The following is a 26,872-nucleotide window of genomic DNA, read 5'->3' as shown; positions in this document are numbered from 1 at the left end:
GTATCTGTTGTGTATAACATGGTCTGTATATCATTTGTATATGTTTGTATCTTTTGCATATTTAATCCCTGTCTGTGTATCTGTTGTGTATAACATTCCAACTTTCCCTCTGTTTATCTGTTTGGTTAGTGTTTGTTGGGACGTATGGCATCTGACATATCACATTGTTATTGTAGCTAAGACTGTTATTGTCTACATCAGCCAACAGATGGCATATTTGGACTTTACCATGATTCAGTATTCATGATCAGTCATTTTGAAGCCATAACCATGACAACTCAATGGAAATGCGTTCTAAATGTCAAATGGAATGCTCAATAGAAATAATACGTGGAGTTTTCATGGTTTCCAAAGATCCTTGAATGTTTCCCGACCCAACAAACCAATATGGCTCGGTGAATGAGGTTGACGTTGTCTGACGTTGTCTTTATCTCACATTACACCTGTCGTTTTTTACCTTCAGGATCAACTGGAATAATCAACCCGCCCCGCTTTCTGAACGCCCTGAAAACCCTGGACAAAACAGAGGAAGAGAAGAAAAGCTAAGACGACCTCTGTAACGCCAACCTTAACAAGCTAATCCTTTAGCAGACATACACATTACTCAAAGAAGCATCATAATACTGTGGCATGAAAAGAAAATCCATAAACAACCAGTTTCAATCGTATCTGTCACTTAGTTATAGTATATAAACCAAATGATATACTTTCAGTTTGTGTATGTTTGTGTAGACCTCTCCTCTACTTACTTTTTAACTTTAAATTTACTGGAAAAGATTGAATTTGTGTTAAATATTGGGCATATTGCATTGCAGTGGCTTGAATGATCTATTTATTATTATTTAATTAAGGCCTACATTGTTTTTTTAAAGAATGATTGCATTTTTTAATAAATGTTTTAGACTGCAAAATGACACAAAAAAAAGGCTGGAAATCTATCTTAACTAATGTGAATGAATGCTAATGATATTTTAATAGTATAAGTAAGTACTACATGAAATTACTTTTATTTATTATCAGCGACTTCTTTATAGTATAAACTTCTTCAAGTATTTCTCAAATATTCTGGGACAATAAATGTTCTCCTTTTCTAACAGAGCATGCCGATTTAATGGTCGATTTGTGTTTTACATGTTTGCCGTATTGTGTAAATGTATGCTATAAGGTGACATCCAGTGTCCGAAATACCAATATGAAGTAACCCTAAATACAAATGGAAATGGGAATATAAAGTAAATTATGCCATCGTGTAATTTACCTTAATAGTAGTATTATACTCAGAGTATTTGTTATTTTGTCTTTGTACATGTGCACCGTCCAATTATTCATATAACTTGTTTAGATGTTAAGTTTTCCCTTGAAAGATTATTTTTCTGTCCGAGAAAAACAAACCATTCTCATGTGTGTGTGACTGTGTGTGTGTGTTGTTATTATTTTAGGTCATGACTAAAGTATATTACTAAAACATGCTAAATGAAACCCATGCTGAGAGACCAACCAAGGACAATGCATTATGTACACGTTGAGTTATTAAAGTGGCTTCTGAGTTATTAGTAGCTTCTGTTACTCTTACTTACGTCAATGGCTCCCTTGTTGCTCTCTGAAGTTGTCTGAGGGGTTTAAACTGATGGATGAGGTTTTTGGAAAGAAACTTTTCTTCAACTCAGCTTAAAGTGATCTCAGATGGTTTCAAAACGTCAACACATTAGGCAGCATATTAATATAGTGTCCCCTTGGCTCTTTTGTGCCTGGAGTGATTTAATTTATATATTTTTTATTTAAAGATGCTATCTTTTGATAATCTTGTAATTTAAAATAATCTGGACACATCTAGTTATTGCTGATCGATGCTAATTTCAATAATGTTGTCAATAAAATCCCATCCTATAATTTATATATTCTACCTGTACCTCTCTTAGTATACAAAGATCTTACTGACAACACACCCAAAGCCCCTCCCACTCACCCCTCCGGCAACCAAAGCCCCTCCCACTCACGCCCTAGACACCCAAAGCCCCTCCCACTCACGCCCTAGACACCCAAAGCCCCTCCCACTCATGCCCCCAGACACCCAAAGCCCCTCCCACTCACGCCCCCAGACACCCAAAGCCCCTCACACTCACGCCCCCCAGCCAGCCGAGTAGGCCCATACACCCAAAGCCCCTCCCACTCACGCCCCCAGACACCCAAAGCCCCTCACACTCACGCCCCCCAGCCAGCCGAGTAGGCCCAGACTGGATCTAATGTAAATCAGGACAGCCCAGTGTCTAGCAGCGGCATACGATGGTTTGATAACCAAACTGTGAAGCATAACATAGCATCGAAGTGGTCTAACGAGCTGAATACGAGGCCAGGATTGTCTGTCACACGCATGCATGCAGAACGGGATTGAAGCACATCTCGATATAGGTAGCACATCATCAGAACAACGGTGCATGAAAACGGCGATGGAAGAAAGAGGAAGGGTGAAGGAGAGAGGTGTTCTACCGCTCTCCTCCAGCCGTGCTTGTCAGACATTACTCGGGCCAATGTTATCACAGTGTTGTTGAAAGGCATATGTTCTTTAATGTATGTGTTGGTTGAAGGGCTGTTCAAGCATTTGATGGGGTAGTCAGTGGATCATTCAGCTGAATAAGATGTGCTCTTGCTTTGTTCTTTGAATAGGGGGAGAGAGAAATATGTTGTGCTATTGGTGCTTACTTTCTGAAGGTGGAGAGAGTAGCATTGCTATTGCCACAGCAGTCGCAGTCAGACATGAACAAGAGAAACCCAACAGAGCAATCTGCAGGTACATGGCCTTATTTTTTACATTTAAATTAGAAAAATGTTCACTAAATGTATTTTTATACGTTAACATATACATTTTGTCATAACAGTACTTTGTACTAGGCAGTTTCATGGCTTTTTAGTTTGTGATTCAAATGCACAAAAAATCCCCAAAAATGCAGGAAAATAAACATTTGAATATATCATTTTCCTGCTGGGGGACCGATACCCCAAATTAAAAACTGGACTGACTAGGGCTATGTTTCGCTCTATATTTCCCGGCCTGAATGATGTTCCCAGTCCGGCCCTTCAGCGGTGCTACGCTAGTTAGCCTCACACATTTTGGAGCCAGTTAGAGGACAGAACAAGTATTTTGTTATTATTTCTTATTTTTACTTATTTCTAGAAGTCTCCCTCATGGGATGGACTAAAGCTTGCACATTGCGTCTTTAAATATTTGTCCCCTAGCACTTGTTTTGTCTAATGCGGTCCTGATGCTGCATGTGGGTTACTGAATTCAAAGGATTTAGATATAGAAATTTATATGAAATATCAATGGGGAATAAAAGGCACTGAGAGAATACATGAAAGTAAAACTTATGTAATACCCTTGTGAAACCACAGGGAGAGCCACTGCTACATACAACGTAAAGGGCTGAGAACACTGTTTATAGTGTAGGGTTGTAGTATGTATACTGTATAAGTGTAGCTGAAGAAGTCCAATTTATTTCATTGTGTAACGTTGACCTACAACTAAAGTGAATGTACAATACTTTAAGCCTGAAAACAAAATACGTTTATCGTTAACAATTTATACTTTTAATCCCAAATTATTTTACCTAAATTGTAATCGTCTAATTTCAGCTTGGAAGAGATGAGAATTTAGTTACTGTTGAGTACAGTCCCAGTCCATCCTAGCACAGTTAAAACACATCCAGAGTAAAACTTAGAGACATCTTATAGGGTTAAACTAAATCAACCAGTAAAGTAAAATAAAGAAACTAAATAGCCTTCCAAAACACTTGTGAACCAAAAAAAGAGGAAAAAACACTCAAACTAATTGATTTGAAATATGTCAAATTGATAAATGACACTCATCAACAGGGGGAACATTTTAGCCAGTCTCATTTTATTTTTGGATTTCCTGATGAATTTTCACCCACACTTCTCTCTCCCTGTCACCCTGTGGCAGAGCACTGCCCACGTGGAAGCTAAAATACTGGACTGTATTTCCCTGGAACACTGCACTCCTCCCTGCCCACGGATTCATCAGTCTCACTGCACATTAGCATGGTGCTAGGCTCACCTGCGCATTCTACCTGCCGCTTTGATCTGGACCGCGTGGGCGACTGGATGGAGTTGGAGTACAGCTTTTTATTATTATATTTTTGTACATATGGCATACAAGCAACTCTCTAAAATCGGCAAAAACTGTTTGAGAGAGAAACTAATCTATGCAATGGAATTCACATAAGGTTCTGTAGGATACTATATCATATAGAGGAATATATATAGAGAACTCTTATCATACTATACCATTCCAGCATTACAAAAGATGGCATTTGGATCGGTTTTTAACTATCTACACATTTTACATTAGTGATTGGATATTGATTGATTATATCATTCCATGTTTTAGTTGAGTCTCTGTTGTTGTTCTGCAGTCCATGCATCCAACGTCCATCAGTACTTCCAAAAAACATGACGATCAATTAACCAATCCGATCGACCCACCACTTCAGCCATCGATTGTATATTCTCTGTTAATATAGCGACAAAAATATAGACTTCTATCGTATCACATGTTTCCAGTGCAAATAAATACTTTTAAATATATGTTTCTTCGGTCACGGGTATGTGTTGTGAATCTCCTTCCCCCTTATTGTTGAAGCTGCATAGGATGACTTTGGCACGTCAACAGTTCTGTTTTGCTGAACTACAAATCCCAGACAGGCTCAAGGAGTTCATGCGTGGTTGCTCGTAGCAATGGCTTGAGTCCTCCTATTTGTCAAACCTCATGGGCCACCGATGACTCAGTGTTTCTCTCCGCAGAAGCACAGCTTGTTCCGTCAGAACTGGTTAGGTTATAAAATGTAAACCACATCCCTTCCTGGTGGGTAGGAAGACTGTCCATCTGTGTACTACCCGGTAAGCCCACCCACAATGAATCCACAGAGTGGTATCAACTTATGTTGAGCATTTCTTTCTGGGCCTGGGAAGGCCAGTCCCTAAACAGCTCTACAAAATGTATAATTGATAGAACCCAAATAATATTTTCTTCACAGTTTGTTACTACAATAAATGCCAGAAAGGGACAATCTAACAGATACCCAATGGTTGATGATTGTATTCTTTCTTTCTTTCTTTCTTTGACAAATTGACAATTCTCTGCTAAGAGGTGGACAAATATTATACATTTGGTGTTTAAGGCGGAGCAATGAGCATGCTTCAGTTTTGGCAACATTAATATTCCTTTTAGATGACAGTTTGATATGCTTAACATTATTTCTGAACATAGTTCTGTTGGATCTTGGTAGTGTTCATTTTATACTCAAAGTCTGCCTAGAAGGTTGGAGCAAGCTGAGGATGACACAGTTGTTTTTTTGTTCTCGTGAAATGATAAGAAAGTAAAATGCCCTAACTTGGTATTGTCTAAACGTAGGAGGGTTTAGACGTCGCACTGAACGGATTCTCTATCCGCCTCATGAATCGACGGTTTCTCCTCTTTTCGTCCTCAGATAACCTGCTGCGGTGATCGCTTTTTAAAACAGAAAACTGTCAAAAATTCAACCAATCCAAATCTCGTGGCTAAGAAGAAAACTCATCCAGCAAATTTCAACCTGCAAACTAAACTTTCCTTTAACCTTTAACCCCTCGAATGTTATGGTATTGTTTTATGTTTGTAATATTTTAGTTTTTGGTTTTTTTCCTTTCTTTAATGAGCGTGGGCGGCTAGACGTCGGGGTCTGCAACCAGGAAGTCCAGGTGGTCTGAGTCTTTGGTCTTGAAGGCCTCGGCGATGACACGTGCGGCGTCCCGGTGCTCGCGGCCACGCATCGAAACGCCGTTCACCTCCAGGATCACGTGACCCACCCGCAGCTGGCCGCCACTGTGGGCGGAGCCTCCCTTCTGGAGGGGGTGAAGTGTAGATGGAGTGAAAGGGGTGTTGTAGGGTGAGCATCGGGGGGGGGGGGGGGGGTGAAATGGTGGGAAGGGCAGATATTAAGATATTCAAGAAGCAGAAGGAAGGACAACACACAAGAGATAAGAGTTAAAAGCCCATGGAAGATAACAGAGACAAAATAACAGAACTGAGGTTGATGAGAGGGTGTGCGTGCGAGTGTGTGATAAGTATGCATTCACGCGTGTGAATGCATGCCCCTGTGTGTAGCGGTGTGTGTGTGTGTGTACTTTAATGTGTACGTGTATGTGCGTGTGTATGTGCTTGCGTGCGTGCGTGTGTGTTGAGAGAGATAGATGGAGCGAGAGAGCCCGAGACAGGGGAGGGGAGGGAGGAGGTTGAAAACAAAAGGCCCGGCGGCCCAGCCGTCCGCCCTCCTGGCGGGAGACAGCTGGTCAACAGAGCCGGCCTGACGCGTCTCCTCCGAGCCGACCGTATCTGCCCTCCGCTTACGCCCTCTTCCCGTCTGCGGCGGCCGAGGAAAACATCCCGGAGACAGCCTGTCTGACCTCTCCCCTCCCTCCAGCTGCCCACCTCCAGCTCACCTCTCCTCACCCTGTTAACAGCCTCCACCTCCATTAGCCGCTAAGTGGTCCGCAGAACAAGGCTAATAATAACTCTTAATGGAATGTTCCAATATTTCGATATGTAGAAATATAGATACAAAAATAAATACATCTGTAAACCAGGGTATTTATGTATTTTTGCGTGCTCATGTACAGTACAGACATCTTTTTTTTTGTGCGTTATTCAAGGGTGTTTGTGTTTGTGTAGTTGGGATGTTTGACTCGCAGCCGAGTGGTGCCCAAGCATCTGCCAAGAGGGAGTCTTCAGCGTGTTTCCTCGGACCCTCACCTGTATGGTGACGATGCGTGGCAACGGTTGCCGTGTGTTGGCTCCGCCCTCAATGGCGATTCCGAGGGTGCTGTTGTTCTTCATCACGCGCACCAGGGTGGAGGGGGCAAGCAGAGAGACCACTGACCCACTCTGCAGCCCGCAGCGCGAAGAGCAGAGAGAGAGCGAGAGAGAGAGAGAGAGAGAGAGAGAGAGAGAGAGAGCGAGCAATAGAGAGAGAGAGAGAGCCAGAGAGAGAGAGAGAGAGAGAACGTCAGTTAGAATTAGTAATTCAGTCAGTTAGTCCGATTGCTTCTTAGTCACACAGTCAGTCATTTACAAAATATGTATTTGCTGTAAAAAGCTAAATACAATTTCAGACATTTTCAACCTTTTAAATGCAATATTTTAGACACTATCATAATATTTCATATTCCCTTTTCATATTTACCTGAACCAGTGTCAAGAATATCAGTTGTATGAGTTGAAACATCAACAATGCAGGCAAATTGTGTAGACAGCAACCTTATGTGAAAACTCCCATGTCCCATCTCTGATGTAATTAGATGCCCTTTTGAATTCACACAATACGAAGTGAAAATATTAATTGGGACTAAATGTCTGTTATGTGTCAGCGCCTCGGAGGTCTGCTGTGCTGAATGCTGCAATTACCCACAATGCGGCTCTGGTGCATGTGACAATTTGTCGCCCTCAAATCAATTGTTATTGTTATAATGAAGGGGGCCTCTTCATTTATTTTGGTTCATTTGTTTGTGTTGCTGAATCTTTGACTCCTACCTGCGCCTTAACCACATGTATCTTTTTCAGCACGCCAAGAGATATTAAAGTCATCTTTTAAGTGTGCTTCACACTCTTTCCTTCTTGTGTCAATTCTTATGTACAGCCAATGTTTTTGACTTCATTAACCATCAGAACCGGACAAAAGAAACAAAAGTCTTGCCAACCAGACGATAGTTTCATAACTAAGATTTAGTATCATTTGGTTTAATTTAACAGTTTATTTCCTGAAGACCCCTTTCCGTCACCATGGGGTGTGTCAGGTCCCCTCTCAGCCTTACCTTTGTGGGGGCGTGCAGGGAGTTAGGGCCGTTGGTTGGGGGTCCCTGGTTCCCCTGGTTTCTCTCCCCTGGCGCTGGTCCCGGCTGGCTCTTACAGGGTCGTGGGCTCCCGTCCTTACTAACTCCCCCGGCCTCCGCGATGTCCACGCCGCTGTCTTCGCTCAGTGTCTGCCCGCTGTCCCACAGCTGAGACAGAGTGGCGCCTGGAGGGAGGTTTGAACAGGGTTGGTTTCTAAACCAAACACCTTGCAGATGGACACTCTGGCGATGTTTGGTAATACTTGTTGAACTAAAGTGTATTAGGACAATTCCTAAATGATAGTATGCTACATTAAACAGTAAAGCAATTCGCGATAAATCCTTGATGCTTTGACATTCATTCAACAGAAACGTCTCACTGAAACTAGCTCGCATGGATGGCCTTGCGCATGCATTCTTTAGAGGGACAATGCATTCATCCCTAGACAGCTCACTGCCGTTCTGCACTAAAATACAACCACGCAAAGCAATAACATGATAGCACTTAGAGCCCAGAACATCTCACTGTCAAGGGACTGCCCAAACAGTATAGTGATATAACTGTAATATCTGCTGCGATCCGTCAACAGCCTAACCATGTTCATGTCTTGTCAGGTCACTCTCAGAGTAAATTAAAAAGTATTTACACAAGTATAATGTTCGTTAACACAGAGAAGATATTGGCTACAGCGTACACCGATACAAAACCAGATGCATCAACACAAATAAACCCTAAAGCCTATGGGAGAAACCAGTGTTTCCCAATCTTGGAGTCGGGTGCAAATGTTGTCTCTGGAGATTTGCTGGCTTCGAAGCTGTGGATATTTCATAGTTCATTTCTAAAGGATAACATAGTAATGCCTGTAAGGTCCATTGAATACGAACTGACAGACAAATGGCTCATCAGGGGCCGTGGATGATCTTATGTGTGTGGCGTCATGTGAATCCATCCACTGGGACATTGACAATACAGGCAAATGTTGCCTGCGTAAAATCATGACTGTGAAAGTAGATGCACAAATTTGTGTGACCTGAAAACATGGCCCCAAAAAAAGCAGTAGGGTGTTGATCGTTTATTGGCCTGTGGCATGTGCCACCGCGACCACTGACATACCATGGCGTATGCCGTTCAGGGACGGCATACGCCATGGTATGTCAGTGGTCGCGGTGGCACATGCCACAGGCCAATAAACGATCTCGGCGTCTCTCAAAAAAAGGATGTGAAACACCTTGTGGTTCTCTTTGTGGTCTCAACCACAAAGAGAGCCACCCTCCATGCAGTATCTGAAACGTGCAACGGAAACGTATACCCCTCTCTCGGAAGTCCCCTAATCGCCCCCCCCTCTTGCAGCCAAACCCTGCTAAACTGAAACAGATAACACTCCCTCCGAAAGCATGCTCGGAAGTTGAAACACTCGAAACCCCCCTTTTTTCAAAGAGCTCCGTCGTAAGATGACAACGCCTGGGAACAAGTTCCAGCCGTTACCTACCTCTCTGCTGGGGCCGGCACTCGGCTGACAGCAGGTTTGCGTCGACGGCGGCGGCCCCCCTCTGCAGGAGAGCCGGGGAGCAGGACCGGTCCGGGCTGCAAGGGGGCGGGGTTGCCATGACCACCGAGGGGCAGGGGGACGGGCAGGGGGAGAGGTGGGGCGAGGGGCGGGGGGACGGCATCGGAGACACCGTTTTGGACGAGGAGGCGGACCTGGTCTGGAGGACGCAGGAGGAGGAGGAGTTGGACAACGGCTCGTAGGACGCGGATCTCTGTGTAGCGGCCGCCATGGCCTCCGTGCTGGGAGAGCAGGAGGGGTCCCGGCGGTACAGGAACCCCGGGCAGGTGTGGACCCCCGCGTCGGGCCCCGCCTGGTATGGGGCCGAGGGGTAGGGGAAGTGGTGGTGGGCGTGGGGGTGGTGGTGGTAGAGGTAGAGGTGCTGAAGCTGTTGCTGGTCCAGCTCTGAGGCGAGGTGGAGCTGGGGGTTGCTGTGTCGGGTGTGGGCCGTGAGGGAGCCCTGGGGAGCGGGGTCCGGTTGGAGCCGGGTCAGGCCAGAACCAGGGCAGACGCAGTGGGACGGCTCACCCACCGTTGCCGACGGAGACTGCTGGGGGGCGGGGGCGGGGGCGGGGGCGGGGGTGTGGGAGGGAAGGGCCTTAAGGGACCGTTGGAGGCAGTCTTGGAGGAGTCGCGTGGGGCCCTTGAATAGCATGCTGGAGGCGGAGCCGGGCCGGGTCGGACGGGAAGAGGGTCGTCTAGTGAGGCCTCGCTCCTGGGGGGCGTGGCCTCGCTCCTGGGGGGCGTGGCCCCGCTCCTGGGGGGCGTGGCCCCGCTCCTGGGGGCCGTGGCCCCGCTCCTGGGGGCCGTGGCCCCGCTCCTGGGGGCCGTGGCCCACTGAGGACTGGTGCTGGCATGGAGGAGAGGCAGACGAGGGCCGAACCTCTTCCTGTAAAACACATGTTCAAATACATTTGAAATACATACGTTCAAATACATTTGAAATACATACTTTCAAATACATTTGAACAAGTTTCAATACATTTAAAATAAACACGTTTAAAAACATTTAAACATGTTAAAATACATTATCCTGCACTATGTACATTTTCTACTGCGGCTATTTACACCATTACACCATTATTTACAGCATTCTATACATTTTTCCTCTAATTTCTTTTATTCTGGTCAACTTTTACTCCCCCGGTCCCCAACCGTGGTTAACTCCACGCAGTTACTGCTTTAGCTTGCGTCTGAAAATGACACAGCTATAAATGTATCTAACACATTCACATCATATTCAAAAACATGCAGCACATGCAATGATCAAATCAAAGCCCCTACCAGCACCACATCTTGTAGCGCCATCAAACACGCTGCCTCACTGGGCTCCATCTTACCCCCCTCAGAGCAATCGCTCTAGAAGAGAGGCAGACAAAGAACATAAAACAGCTATGATAAAGAGGCTATACTGACGTTTATCAATGATCATGAACATTGAACAGGGAAACCGTCAATTTATCCCATACAATTATAATTTCCATTGGGAATAAGTTCGACTTCGTATGCTACATATACATCAAGAAAAATTTAAATAATTTGTTTTAACCCCTTTAAGTAAATCCAGGGTACACAGTCTGTAATCCAGCCACCAACCATACAAAGTATGGAGGAACATGGGCTAACACCTTCCAATTGGTTCCTAATGAGGCACTAAGTGACTATCAATTAACTGCAACTAGCTATGTTGTGGTTATTTTTCAACCATGATAATTAAGATGTTCTTACAGACGATTACACAAACACTGGGGCAAGCTGTACTGCCAGCAGGATCCAACCAAAACAGCACACACACACACACACACACACACACACACACACACACACACACACACACACACACACACACACACACACAAGAAAATATACAATAAACAGCATTGGCCAGCTAGAAAGAGTCTTCTGTCGCTTGATCCCTGTCAAACACTCCCTAGGACATTATGTGAAATTGTCTTTCAGTGATGAGATGCAAACACTGAGTTTTCTTTTTCTCTTCACGTCACACAAACACACACACACACGCAAAAATACACACACACACACGCAGGCACACATACACACGGTCGGTATGTTTGGAACATTGGTGAAGCATAATCAACAGATTAAGCCCTTGACTATTGCATAAAAAATGTGTATGAAACAGTGGCATAAAGGTTAATCATCATGATTATGTATGTGTAACTTCTAATGTTGTTATGCTCAAAGACGACAAAAATCCAAAACCAGCTGACAGAGAGAAACATATATAGACCCAGGTCAGGAAAGAAACATTTACCAGAAAACAAACAAACATCACTTCTTCATTTAGTTTTAAATGGACCTCTGGGGAGATGTTCCTTGCAGCTAAGAACCATAGAGATGTGACCCCCTGACGATAAGATAATACTTTGAAAATACACAGAAATTCCTTTAGCTACTCTTCACTCTCTCTCTCCAGTTGTTTTCAAACTTTGTTGTGCAGCACTATAACGATTGTATGCTTTGATGGTCCTCACTTGTAAGTCGCTTTGAATAAACGAGTCTGCTGCTAAATAAAGTGTCAATTTTAATAAATTCAGACCACACTATGTTAATGATAAACTTTTCTCTATTTCATGTAGCAGCCATCCGGATTCTAAAAGCTATCTTGGTGGGTGAACTGAATGTGGCCGCTAGGGGAATAAGGGAATAAGGCCAATACCTTGGAGAAGTGGACATGTCCGTCGCTGGTCGCAAGGCCATAGTGGGCCTGTGGGTGGAAAGACCCAAGGCCTCCATGCCAGGCCCTGTGAGCCTCCCGCTCGCGGCGCAATACATGCCCGTCGTAGACCTCCAGATCCTGGGGAGCCACCAGCGACCGCACCTCCGACATCATGGACAACTGGAACAAACAGCTTCCTGATAAAAATCTGCCCATGGAAACAACAAACCCACAAAGACTGACCAGCCAGAGGTCCATCGGGATTGCTTTTGAGAATTTCCGTCAAGTTTTCGCTTGGTCCTATTCACACAGACGTACAACCATCCCGGCATCGCCATTAACTGGGGATGGTTCGTTTAGGTATGATGTTAGCGATGGTTAGTTCAGGTTTTATGTTAGAAATGGTTAAGAGTAGGTATGATGTTAGGGATAGTTAATTCAGGTTTTATGTTAGAAATGGTTCAGTGTAGGTATGTTGTTAGAGATGGTTAGTTCAGGTATTATGTTAGAAATGGTTAAGTGTAGGTATGATGTTGGAGATGGTTAGTTCAGGTATTATGTTAGAAATGGTTAAGTGTAGGTATGATGCTGGAGATGTTTAGTTCAGGTATTATGTTAGAAATGGTTAAGTGTAGGTATGATGCTGGAGATGTTTAGTTCAGGTATTATGTTAGAAATGGTTCAGTGTAGGTATGATGTTGGAGATGGTTAGTTCAGGTATTATGTTAGAAATGGTTAAGTGTAGGTATGATGCTGGAGATGTTTAGTTCAGGTATTATGTTAGAAATGGTTAAGTGTATGTTAGAGATAGTTAGTTTAGGTATTATGTTAGCGATGGTTAAGTGTAGGTAGGATGTCAGAGATGGATAAGTGTACGTTAGAGATAGTTAGTTTAGGTATTATGTTAGCGATGGTTCAGTGTAGGTATGATGTTGGAGATGTTTAGTTCAGGTATTATGTTAGCGATGGTTAAGTGTAGGTATGATGTCAGAGATGGATAAGTGTAGGCATAAGGATAGAGATCATGGAGTGTGATATGAGGTTAAAGATAGTTCAATATAGGTATTAGGTTTCAGGTTGTTTGGGGTAGGGTTAGCGGACCTTTGCGTGAGTGTTGAAGAGCTCAAACAGGGCCATGGTGAGCGGCTCCACCCCTATGTGTCCATTGTGGTACTCCTGGAGGTAGTAGGCCATGGTCTGTCTCTCCAGGTCCGTCAGGAGGAGGTAGGCCTGCTGCTCCAGACTCACCTGGGGGCCCGGGGGACCCAGAGCCCTACACGCTGAGGGCTAGGAGGACCAGGGGGTGGGGGGATGAGTGGATGAAGGGATGGTTTGATTGATGGATGGATGAGTGGGAGGGGGATGGATTAATGGATGGGTGGATGTAAATATGGGTTTAAGGATTGATTGATGATGGATTGGTGGATGGATCAAAGGGTGGGTGGAAAGGATGGATGGATGGTTTGGGGGACGATGGTTGGAGGAAAGATGGATGGATGAATGAAAAGAAAAATGAAGAGGCAGAGGAAGGTTAGGAAAAAAGAGAAGCCACAAGTTACTTCCACACACTTCCACACACATATTTTCACAATAAATGGCTTAGTTCCTTTCCATTTTTCCAATAGTCTGACAGGAAAAAGTTTGATGGCGCAAAAGAACAGCACCACTTCAAACCCTTGGGATTTCACACTCTGTTACCTTTGGCTCAATTGGTTTTCAGCTGCTCCGAAAACCCAGCATAAAGCCCAAATATAAACATGCAAAAACTAAAAGTGCAAACAATTGGAGTTCTGTGTGAATTGTGGGAATCAAATAAACAACTCATCAACTGGAGAGAAAGTGTCAACACATAAATGCATGATGCTCCCTTTTGGTGGAGTCGGTAATGATGGAATAAAACACTGGTGATGAATGGGACAACAAATCCATAAATAAGCATTCCTCAATCCAGCGCAAGAGGAGCAAAAGAAAAGGTTAAGAATCCTCAGGCAGATGAAGATCAGGAAGAAGTGGAAGACACGGAGATGGAGGCTTAATAATTACAAATCCCATGACCCCATTTGCTGGGCGCATTGAGAAATCAATACTTAATAATACTGTAGGATGGAGACCAGACGCTGGCCCGTGAGGGTTGACAGAGCTGAATTCACCCTTTCCAATGTGCCATCCGGCTGGGAGAGACTGCTGAGTGTTATCGGATAACACGCGGTCAGCTCAGTTGTGGTCCCTCCTAATACCGAAACATAATTCCTGATATCTTCCTCCAAGGTGTATGCGTCAGTCCGTGGAGCGAGTAGAATATGAAGATGAGAAGAACAAAAATCGATTCGTGACTATTGGCAATCCTTTCCCTTTCTCGTCTCTGAATCGGACATCTCTTCCTTGAAAGCAGGTTCTCTCTGTTGGATGTGAACGCCTGCAGAAGATGCAGGGTTTGAAACCACCAGATGTGATGTTGCTTCATCGTTACAAGCCATGTTTAAATGTACCCATTCACAAGAGGAGATGTGTCCACCCAGATATATGATGGATACATGGACCTACCAGTTGGTACAGTCCCCCTGGGGAGACCGAGGCTGATCTATGGACATAGACAAGGACCAGACTATGGACCAGTCGGTATATAAACAATCAGATGCACTATACACAATGTATAGATATATATTGTGCTTAGTGTTGTTGTCATGATTGAATCACAGTGTTTTGTTACTTCGTAAGCCACTTTTTTCCGAAAATTAAATTCTAACCCAGAAACAACTTTATCCCGTGTAAGGGCTGATTAACCTCAAAGTCAATAGAATGAATGGGATTGGATGATGTTAAAATGCAATTCCTTTAAGAAGAACATCCAGAGCACATCCCCTATTGGACAAACTGCCGTGTCACCCCTCGTTACAACATACCAGGGGTTCTCTGCGCGCAGAGCTTAGACGCACTCTGCTTCCCAAAGTAGAACCATTTCCTCTGTGATAGAATCTGACAGGGCGCTTTTGGAGCCACCCAGGCACATTCTTCTAAGGCCATAAGTGGAGGACGAGAAAGGGAGGGGGTGGGGGCAATAGCAATCTGTGCTTCGGGGTACGTGCCAAATGAGAGGCAGAGGCAGCTTCCCCGGTCCGGTGAGTTGGGCTCCCATCCCCCCGCCCAACCCCCCTTCTTCCCCCCCCCCCCTTCCTGCAGTGACCTTCTCCTTCGACTCCGGAGCGTCTGGCAGAAGACTGCGACATTGGACTCGATGCGGTAACGCTGGGGAGACTCTCGGGGGGTTCCTGCTTGAACAGGACCCCGCCTCTCCCCCCCAAACTGTTTTCCTAACGAGATGGTGGAGTTCTGCTTGCCATCGCCCTGGGTAAAAGTCACACATAAGCTCTCTTTAAAATGCAGTCCGTTCCTTTTTATTGTTATTAGCCATCTTGTTTCTCAAATGCTAGCTGGGGGGAATTCAGCATTCAGTTCGCCTCCCACCCAGCTTGAATTTCAAACCAAGTTGGAACCAAGATGACCGCGAGGTTAATAAGATCCACTGCGTCCCACAGGAATTGCAATAATATATTGCAGTTTTATTGGAATTCTGCACCCTGTGCTGACCCTGTGTCCTGGCTGAGAGAGGCTCCAGGTTGGTCGCCAGTGTAGCAATGTCATCTGTACAGGCCACCTAGGTAGTGGCTTTTACTGGGCTCTTCCAAATCCCGGACACAGGGTATAGATGCTGAAACCGCGTCATTGCAGAGCTTGAGCATACAGCAGGTGTTCCATGCTGCATGTAGGAGATCTCCCGAGTGTTTGTGGGGATGGCTGGTTTAACACGTGCGCACATATTACTCAATGCACAAAAGCCTCACCTGGCACCAGTCAGACTGATTAGACTCTGTGTGAGTATGCACACCTGTTTTGCATTGAGTGCATTGCTTAAAGGGTAATTTCGGTGTAAAATGGATTTGGGATATGTTTTGTATGATAACGAGTTGAAACGTGTGTTTTGGAGCACAAAAAACGCATATAGACGCATTCTTCAGTTGGCTGTTTTTAGCCGATTCTATCAAAACGCTATAAACTTTGAACGATGGGGGCACTGGTTATGGTAAAAACTAAATCGCTATTTTAAACCACTTAAAAGGCTAAAAGTACCTGACACTTCTTTGGTAATAGTAGATATTGTATTTGCCATTTTGTTTTAAGACTTGTTAGGTATATTGACAAACACAGAGCTTGCGTGTTGCTGACGGATGTCATAATCTCTGTGTTCGTCAATCTACCTATCAAGTCTTAAAACAAAATGGCGTTGACGGGTGATCTACTGATGGTATTGTGTGTATAAAATGTCCTTTATAAAAAACAATCTTTACACTCACAAAGTTCTCAATGCCTCGTTTTATATGTTAAGACCGTTAGCCAACTGAAGACAGCCAACTGAAGAATGTGTCTATATGCGTTTTTTGTGCTCCAAAACGTACGTTTCAACTTGTTATCATACAAAACATATCCCAAATCCATTTTACACCGGAATTACCCTTTAAACCAGCCATCCACCACACAATGAACCTCCTCATGACGCAACCTGTATTTAACCTTATTTGACCTTTCATTTTGACCAGGAATTCTTTAATGCATTGTTCCTATTTGCATATTTCATGTGTTTCTGAGTCTGTTCATATTTTATTTTAGACCACAGATTTGTTTTGTATTTAGAAGAGGACATAATACTTAATTAGGGTGCCACATCAGCTAATACAGCATACACTGTATTAGATTGTGTATATGTGTACCCATATGATTAGTCACAGTAACTTAAAAACCATTTGACTAGTAACATGTCATATTTGAGCTCATTAATCGCACATTGTTGTAAGTTCTGGCAGCAAAATAAGTTTGTGTCACGACCAGCCCCACTTTATATCAGCAGAGGGTGACACAGTGAGTGCTCTTCACACACATCTTAAGATCCACTCAGGGTCCTCCAAAGCTTATCCGAGTCTTTCCCGCTGGCTCCCAGCGTTAAAGGAAGATTATGCGGAGAATAGGGGGTGTTGTTAATTATTTCAACCACTAGATGAAAAATAAGACAAGAATACTCGACACTCCTTACATCCACAACCCCTCCATCCCTTCCTTCCTTTCTTGCTTCAGTGCTTTTCTTTTGAAATGTGAAAAGTTGTTACGTTGATAAATCTAAATTGATGAACAAAAGGTAATTCTCTGCTGTGTTTTTATAGATCTACTGGTTAATGTTAATTGGAGTCGCTTGTCTGAAGTGACTCGCTGCTGTACCATGGTATTCTTTTGCTATAGAAATATAAGCATTTTCCATAAATCTCCTTGATCGCCATTACATAGGAATTCAACAAGCACTTATTTCTAAAGTCTTAGCAAACGTGTGTCTCTGCGTTAGTGTCTCTGTGTGTGTCTGTAGTATGTGGCACATACTGGAAGGGGTCGGTTGAGGTTAATCCCAACCGATCAGAAATCTGTCAGCTTCCAGACCCACTCAGACAGTATTCAGCTCACTCACATACACGGACACAAACGCATGTGCACATACACACACACTTACACATACATAGACGACACTTCAAACACAAACACAAACAGACACACACACACACACACACACACACACACACACACACACACACACACACTCACACACACACTCACACACACACACACACACACACACACCAACACCACACTAACACATAAAACCTCTAAGGCTGCCTCCCAAGAACACACACTTCTTCTGGGCCTTTGCATTTCAGTGGTCATCAGTCACCCGGAGCAGAAACCCTGTGTTTACACTACTGTGTTTCAGCCCCTGTGTTTAGCGCCTCTGCTGATACACCAAGGAGAAGTTAAAGAGAACAACAATCTTCGACAACCCTCGACTTTCTTTCAACCAGGAATGAAGTTAACCCCACATACACTCAAGCTCTCCCTTGGCAGCCAAACTTCGAGGTGGGTCGGCGCTGCTTAGCATAAACGCATTGAGTCTTCCTCTGTTGTTAATGGAGTCTCTGGATAAGAGAGAGTGGTGTTATAGGTTGCAAACGTAAACAATATTAGATATTAAAATATTCATCCCATTCGAGCCGCTGTGCTTATAACAGAGCGAGTAGAAGGCTGGGAGAAGGGTGTGCACAGCATATGATAAGACGGAGAGGCAGGGGTTTAAAACAGCTGCCATCTCCTCCTACTGAAGTCTCAGCCAGCCAGCTGGGAGTGGAGGAGTAGACGCTAGCAAAAAGGCCGCCTGCGGAGACGAAAGGGCCGCTTCAAGGCTAGCCATGAGGTAAACTGATAATATGGTGTGTTTACAGAGGGAAAACCTGCATGCTTGGCATTCAGCTCCCTGAATAGAAAGTTTGGATTGAAGTACCGAGGCACATTTCACCTACCTATTGGACAATCTCTTGTTGAGTTGAAGTAGCACATGAACATCACCAAGGCCACCTAGACACACACATTCTGTGGTGATTCAAGGGGGCGATCACAGCATCAGCTGTTTACTACTGACTTTTAGCAACATGCTTGGACCTGGCATTGGGTGTTCTACTTCCAGCCAAAAGGTTTTGGGTTCAAACCCTGATAGTCTAACTGTATCACTATGTAAAATACCCTAACCCCTACCTGCTCCTTAATAGCTTCTTTCTGAATTCACTGGATGTCGCTTTGGATTCTGTCAACAGAATTTTCCATTCCTTCTCTGTCTGTTAGTTATGTTACGTTTGTAACCCGTCTGCTTACTACTTACCTCCTTTTCAAACTTTGATTCTTTCTTTGTATCTCGTGGTTGTTTATTCTGATATTATTATTCCGATCACCGCCGGTTGTGATAAATGTCCATCGCATTACGGCAAGCCAGCCCTCACTCAAGTTAAACATCTTGTGTGTTTGTCTTGGACTGAAAGGGACGGCTCATCGCTCGGTGCGATGCATTCTAAAGAGCATCGCCTGGCAGGCCGTAGATCTCCTCATCAATGCGTGAAGATGAATGGCTGACGAGAGGAGGAAATGAACATCAAAAAGATGGAGTGGAGTGGAACACAGTCTTGATGTAAGAGGGTTTTGTCTCACCTTCGCTAGTGCTGCGGTGCTTTGGGCCGAGGTGGGTCTGAGGGAAAAAAAGAAACATGCTACAATCAGTATTATGTTACTAATATATTTGTATAATTATGATTGACTGAAATTTTTGTTGTGTCTGCAACCTATAGTTAACCTATTCTACCTATAGCAATGGTTCTGGATGGTTGGAATTGATCACAGGGTTGGGTTCCATTCGCTTTTTCTAGCTGTTCTGAGTTTGGGTTCCCTTTCCTATAGTTTCCCCCACTATAATCCACAGGGTACTGTGACTTATTCATGTGTAAAGACATCGGTTTTAGAATCATAAAGCAAAATGAAGGCTTACGGCTGGAATTGTATTTATAATGCAACAACCAAAACACAGTGAAGGGCAAAGTAGAATCACAATGGGATACAATGATACTGATAAAATCAAACTTAACATTCAATATGCTACATACGTTCCCACCATTCATTAACCATGAATGCCGAGTTGCAAGTTCAAAGCCGTTCTAGAACACCTCGGGCAGAAGGGAGGTGACGGCTCTGTTATGCTGAGTGGCCATATTGTATCCTTTCCAAGACTCTGCAGAGGAAATGCATACCTGGCACTGTCCTCAATGAGGTCCTCCTTCATTATGTCTTTAGAGCGAGAGCTGGCAAACAGAGAGGTTGGGCAGGGAAGGGTTTATGGAAGGAGAGAGAGGGGCAAGAAAGAGAGAAAGAGGGAGGTGGTGAGCGAGAGAAAGAGGGAGAGAGAATGAGAGAAAGATATAGGGGGGGAAAGGGAGAGAAAAAGGGAGAGAAAGAGAGAGGGTAGTGACAGGGGTACAGAAAGGTAGAGAGAGGTAGAGAGAGAGGGGTATAGATAGAAAGAGAGCAATAGAGAAAGAAAGAAAGAAAGAAAGAAAGAAAGAAAGAAAGAAAGAAAGAAAGAAAGAAAGAAAGAAAGAAAGAAAGAGAGAGAGAAAGGTAGTGAGAGAGAAAAAGGGCTAGAGAAAGCAAGAGAGGGAGGTAGAGATAGATAGAGGGATTGAGAAAGCAAGAGAGCGAGAAAGAGAGTTAGAGGAAAAGACACAGAGAGAGGAAGACAGAGAAAGAGAGAGAGAGGTCTCTGTCTCCTCATCAGCACGATAAAGCGGGGTGTTATGATCCATCTGTAACTGCAACGCTGGACCTTTATGATCCAGTTAAGAATAACTCCAGCCTTTAATCCAGATCTTCCTAGCGTATCAACACTGGCTAAAGATTAATGCAGCGGGTCCACTCAGATGGTGTCCATGTGCAAGATAATGCTCAAATGAGTCACGCATGGCTGTGGGTTGAAATACCTCTCTGGGACTGGCAATTTGGCAGAGGAAGGCATCAAACCATAAAAATACAAAACGACCTCCTGTTGGAGTATTATGGTCACTTTATCATAACCCTAATGAACATTATAGACTCCTCAACATCCCTGGAAGCAGGGATCCCTCTTCATCGTTCCTTCTGAAGGTTGCTTCCCCCCAAGGAGGTGTCCTTGTGCTCCACAAACCGACCTGTACACACCCCCTTTTGCCAGACATGGACCTACACATGTGCGAAGACATGCAACCTCTCTCTGCAGAGGTTGGAGTGTGCTGACCGCTGATTGGTTGAGCAGCAGGGAAGGGCATGTGGGGCTTTGTTTTGTTAACGACAGCCAGGCCGACCAGATTAACGTGAATGACATTGAGACCCTGTATTCTCAGCTTCAGGGGTGTTATTACAGACTGTGTCACTGAGGTGTGAGGTGGGGCTATACTAATAAAGTTGGTGTGTTCTCACCGGACCACCGGGGCGGCGCCGGGTCCGCCCGCGCCGGCGATGACGTCGGGGCTCCGTCCGCCGGTGTTGGCTGCTGTCATAGCGGCAGCGGTTGTCATGGCGACAGCGTCGGGGCCCTCGGCGGCAGCGGGGTTGCTGATCCAGCGGGTGTGGTCGACGGCGGTGCGCGCGTGCGGCAGGCGTCCGACGGCGCGCACCCGGACACGCAGACGGACGCACGTCTTCAGGATGTGGACCGCCTCGTCATGGGAGATGGCCACGAAGCCCCGCCCGTTCACCTCAAGGATCTGATCGCCCACCTGCACCGGAGAGATAGAGAGTGAGAGAGAGAGAGAGAGAGAGAGAGAGACAGAGAGAGAGAGAGACAGTGAGACAGAGAGAGAGATAGACAGAGGTATATCAAGAGAGTGAGAGAGAGAGAGAGAGAGAGAGAGAGAGAGCGACAGAGAGAGAGAGAGACAGAGAGAGAGATAGACAGAGGTATAGCAAGAGAGAGAGAGAGAGAGAGAGAGACAGAGAGAGAGAGAGAGAGATAGACAGAGATATGTCAAGAGAGAGAGAGAGAGAGAGGGGGAAGAGATATTTGACAACCGTAACTACAATGCTATCACTTTTCTGATGTGTTATAGTCTGAGCCCAATACTTTTTCACTGTATATCTGTCAACCTACCATTTAAGTTTCCATTGTTTTGTATGCTTTGAATTTTATTGTTTCTAGTTTTCATTGTAAATGTACAATTTCCATGTCAATAAAGCTTGTCTAATCTTGCCTCTTGAGAAAAAGAGATAGAGAAAAGAGGCAGTATAGAGAGAGAGGGACTTATATGATTACTTACAAGTGAGCATGAGGACAATGGAAACTCACAAGATTTGGAGCAGCTACAAAAAAGGTTGTATTGCTGCAATATTTGATTAATAAATAAACGTCTGTTATGCCTTTACAGACACAACGCTGATGAGAGAAGAATAACATGTAGGCCTAGTATAGGACTGCAGGTGGAAATCTAACCTGCGGTCACTACAAGGCATAGCTTCAGCCACCATGTAAAAGTGAAAATACAGGAGATCCTTCTAAAAATCACAAACGGCCCTGTGTTTTGTTATTGGGATCACTATCATTTTCATCGTCAAACTTTATGCTCTGCCATTATCATCAGAAACACACACAGTCCTCCTGATTACTATTGTGTTGTGTTTTGTTATTGTTCTCACATCGTTTCTGCTCCAATCAATAGCTCTATACCTTCTTTGATACAATCTCACGACAACACTTCGAAACCACAGAGGAGAATGCTCTTAAACATGTTGCAACTGGCAATCATTATCTTGGATAAGAGAACAAGGACATGAGGCAATACTTATTTCTGCTAGTAAGTCGGCAGTGAAATATCCCGCCGTTGTAAAGTCTTCCTCCTCTGATTGAGCTAGACGCCTATTTGCTGAATAAGTGCTTAGCTCTTCAACTTCAAAATCCAATGGCGCGTAACAACCAAGGACAAAGCCCAACTCTCAGGAGAACCCTTTATTGTCACACAGGTACACACCTAACACAAACGCACACAACTATGCACAAACACGTGCAGCAGAGGGTGCTGACAGGTTAATTACGCTGTTCGACAGCAGAGGTAGGGTTAGGAAACGGGTGGGGGGGTTATTCACTGCATTAGTACTGGGTTTAACTTTGCTTAAAGGTGAATGTCTGTCTTTGTTTGATACTAATATTATGAAACGGTCATAATGCTCAGTACACAGTGTCTGTTTCTCCGTATTCTCTGGTTTAGTAAATTATTAACATATTTTAAAACTTCCCTCACCATCAAGTCGTAGTCTAAATTCAATATGTGGATACAGTTAATACGCTTTGTGTAGCAGGGTTAAGGATTCTGCTGGGCTTCAAAGAAGAATCCAGTCACAGGTTTTAAAATAATTTTGTATTTTGCTGTTTAACACCAAACAAAAAAAACATAAAAAAACAGCTGTCTCCGGAATTAAAATGAACACAGAAATAACGCTTTGCTGAGTATACAACTCCTTTTCAGGAAGCTAGCTGGGAGTCTTGTGTTCTGACCCAGCCTTTCCGCAAGAGAGAGCACACATGATTAGCCAGCATGAAGTAACGTCCCGTAATCATGTAGCTGAGTCTGATCCTGAGGTGGGACACACCTGTCAACCCCCTTACAGATGACCCCTTACAACGCCCACTATTCCCTCACACTGTGTGTCCTTCTCCCAGTGCCCCTTTTGGGCGTACCGAGTAAAACCATGCCTTGCTGATTTCCCATTTCCAGTTTATATGTGCTGAGCTGTGACTAGTTGTAGCCCAGAAAATAAGTTGGTGACCTATTATAGGCCAATAAACATATTTGTAACTTTAATGTATTCTTATCTTCATTCAGTTCTTACCACTTGAATTTTACTTTCATTACTTCAAACTAACCATGGATGTATTTTCTTGCACCAAATGCTTGACTCCAATGCATTGTGGATGAAATACATCACCGGAGTGACCATCGTTGTTGACACGCTGCCTTAGCCCTCCCAAGGTTGCCCTCAGTTATTCATACAAATGGAATGTCACTTATGATGGCGGCAGGTTCCCTCTAGGGCAAGTGCCAAGGAGAAGTCAACCAGGGCAAGTTGAACACCTAATGGAACGCAGCCCAGCCCAGGGCTCCGGTCGAATAGTCTTTTTGCTCTGGAGGGCTTCTAAATGTCATTGAAATGACCCAGAAGTTTCTAAGTGGCGGCCATGATAAGGGCTATTCTAAGGAATGAAAAGCTGCTTTGAGGCTTTCCTTCTTATCACCTTTAGCATAGGGTACACTGTTCCATCCTTTCTGAAAAGGAAAGGGAACAATGCTATCACACTGTTCCTTGCAGCAGCAACATTTAAAGTGACGCACCATTCAGCCACTCACGAAGAAAAACATGAAAACATCCACTGTCAAATAATTACAGAGCATACTGCAGAAGTGCAGTCAGAATCTCTGAACAACGTGGTTGGCTTTTCCTTGTCAAGTCCCTCCAAATTCTCTCTCACTGAGTTCAGATATATGACATTTAGGAGCAGGTAGGGGTTAGGCAGTGAATACAGAGACAGGTCATTAAGGAGCAGGTAGGGGTTGGATAGTGAAACCAGAGACAGCTCATTAAGGAACAGGCATTGGGGTTTGACAGTGAATACAGAGACAGGTCATTAAGGAGCAGGTAGGGGTAAGACAGTGAATACAGAGACAGCAGGGCATTCAGGAGCAGAGGGAAGTTGGGCAGTGAATACAGAGACAGGGCTCTAAGGAGAAGTCAGGGGTAAATGGGCTGTGTTCAAGCATGGTTGAGGACATCAGGGATGGACCTCATAAAATCTCTGGAGCCTCCAGGCTGTACTGACCTCTAATTCCTGTTCCTCCAACACTTCATCATCATCACCACCATCTAAGGGCACTGCCAGCGACCCCGGCTGACCTCTGTCTAAGCGCCTCTACGCTGCTTTGCGTCTCGTTGATCCCGTGGGCGGTGGCCAGTGTAATAAAGTCCTCCACGCACACTCCCCCACACCCAGGGGTGGTGGAGTGCTTCAGTGGGGGGATGAAGGAGCTTTAATGTGCAGATTCACACGGCTGAGGAGAGCAGGAACACCATCACCATCACCCAACTCACTCACAACGCTCTACAGACTCTCTCTCTCTCTCTCTCTCTCTCTCTCTCTCTCTCTCTCTCTCTCTCTCTCTCTCTCTCTCTCCTTTCTCTCTGCCGCCTCTCGTTCTAGTCGTACTCTTACGGTGCTCCACCCTCACTCCCAATCTTTCCTCTCTCCCCCCTCTCCTCTCTCTTTCCCCTCTCTACCACACTCCCACGGCCGCCCCCCACTCACGGCTCTCTCCCCTCTCTTCCCTGAGAAAGGGTCATCTCTGTTTTGACGGTGCTGCTAAAGACAGTGACCAAAGCGCCTTCTGTGGAATTAATGTGACAACTGAATCAGTCATAGTGGGTCTGACCGTTCCTGTGTGTGTGTGACAGTGTGCGCTGCAGGAGTTATTCCACTTGGTTAATATTCTTTTTTATCCATCTTTGTTCCCACACTTCCTCTGTAGTTCAGACAATCCTGCTTGATATCAAAGTTTCATGCCTCACTGTTATTTCTCTGAATCTGGAAGACCAGTGAGGTTTTCTAGTGAAGTGGGTAGCGGTGAATCAGTCCCAAAATCTTCTCCATTTTCAAAAGAAGAGGAGGTTGGAAGATGTGATGTGCGGTATGATAAGCTAGCAAGCTGAAGCTAAAGTTTTTACCTCTACTATTACTCTTACTTTGCCTCGGTAGAGAGAGGAGAGGAGAGGAGAGGAAAGGAGATAAGAGGCCATTTTAGAATCAAACACACCACTGAAAACTATGTGAAGGTTATAACAGAATATCGCTGGTGGACAAAATCCGGATCTAACATAACCGGTCAACTCTCTAATCCAACATGAAAAGAGCTGCTAAGCCAGGCTGCTTTCATGTATGTTAACCTCGTGGCACTAGAATAACAGATATTTTACTTTCCAACAGACAGGTGTTTGACTTTAGCTTTCAATGTGTAAAGAGAGATCAAATGAGTCCGTCTCCGCAGAAAAAGTCACCCACAGCGACTGTCAATTTTATTCATGAACTTATCTGATGAATATTCAAGTCTGTATTTTTGTAATGCTGAATTTAGCAAAAATCTGAATGCAAGCAGAAAAGGTTGAAAATAGGCCCTGCATTTGTCTGTAGTGTGTACCCAATAATTCATAATTAATTATTGTTCATATTTAGATGCGATGCCTCGCGTCTATGTTTTGTAATGCCATGCCTCGCATTACAAAACATAATAAAACATGCCACATTGTACTTTTTCTCACCACCCAAGGAAAATTTTAAACATTGATCAGTTCCTTTTTTGGCAAGACCCATTCCCACTGGAGCCAGTCATTGTGAATAATGTGAGCTGGAAGGCATGAGGGGAGAGAGGGTAGCAGAGTCAAACTATTCACTATGGAATGGTGTGAATAAGTGAGTGAGTGAGTGAGTGAGTGAGTGAGTGAGTGAGTGAGTGAGTGAGTGAGTGAGTGAGTGAGTGAGTGTGTGTATGTTTACATTTTTCAGCCAATTCAATCTCAAATTGAAGTATTCCTGATTCAACATTTCAATAGGTAGTCTAGAATGATACTGTTAAGATACTACAATATTAGTACAAACACGATGCACAAGTCATGCTTGTGTTTGTGTGTGTCCTTGTGCCAGTATGAGTGTTTGTGTGCGTGTTTGTATCCCTGTGGCCAGTGTGTGTGTGTGTGTGTGTGTGTTTGTGTGTGTTTGTTTGTGGGTGTGCGTGTGCCAGTGTGTGTGTTTGTGTGCGTGCGTGCATATGTGCGTGTTTGTATCCCTGTGGCCTGTGTGTGTGTGTTTTATGTGTGTTTGTGTGTGTGTGTGTGTGTTTGTGTGTGTGTGTGTCCACATGGCAGCCACAGAGGAATAGTCTGGAGGGTTTATAAGAGAGAGGAAAGGAGGATGACAGCGGGTGGGTGGGGGGGGTTGTCATGTCTACTGTATCCGTTTTCATCCTACTCTTCCTCTCTCCCCCTCTTGCTCTCTTTCACTCTCTCTAGCTCTCCCTCTCTCTCTCCCTCTCTCTATTCTCTCCATCTTCTGTCTCCTTGAGCTTTCTCCGTCAGGAAGCCATCAGCGTGACGAGGCAATCCTCCGCGGAGCTCTCTCACTCTCGCTCTCCCTCTCTCTCGCCCTCACCTATCCCTCTGTTCTTCCATCATACCCTGTCTCCCTTCGTCTCTCTCCCTCACAAGGGAGGGACGACCATAAAACAAGTTTTATCACAATTTTGTAAGAAAACAAAACAAGAACCAGAGCTTAAGTTGGCCTTGCGCC

At 44.5% G+C, this 26,872-nt stretch overlaps 1 protein-coding gene across 1 annotated transcript in view; it reads right to left on the bottom strand.

Annotated features, from left to right (window-relative positions):
• Window positions 1–5,718: 5,718 nt before the first annotated feature.
• The window catches only part of whrnb (whirlin b), a gene marked incomplete at both ends in the record, with an annotated part of 37,244 nt that continues 16,090 nt past the window's right edge, over window positions 5,719–26,872 (bottom strand). Inside the window, 8 exons of the mRNA XM_079752797.1 lie at window positions 5,719–5,895; window positions 6,803–6,934; window positions 7,861–8,063; window positions 9,369–10,314; window positions 12,106–12,285; window positions 13,207–13,392; window positions 19,177–19,213; window positions 20,971–21,269. Coding sequence (XP_079608923.1) covers window positions 5,719–5,895; window positions 6,803–6,934; window positions 7,861–8,063; window positions 9,369–10,314; window positions 12,106–12,285; window positions 13,207–13,392; window positions 19,177–19,213; window positions 20,971–21,269 — 2,160 coding nt within the window. The remainder of the gene's footprint in view (window positions 5,896–6,802; window positions 6,935–7,860; window positions 8,064–9,368; window positions 10,315–12,105; window positions 12,286–13,206; window positions 13,393–19,176; window positions 19,214–20,970; window positions 21,270–26,872) is intronic.

This window comes from Pollachius pollachius, assembly GCF_949987615.1.
Source record: "Pollachius pollachius genome assembly, chromosome: 1".
Classification (NCBI taxonomy): domain Eukaryota; kingdom Metazoa; phylum Chordata; class Actinopteri; order Gadiformes; family Gadidae; genus Pollachius; species Pollachius pollachius.
The sequence above is the reverse complement of the archived record's forward strand: the minus strand, read 5'-3'. Positions and strand labels throughout refer to the sequence as shown.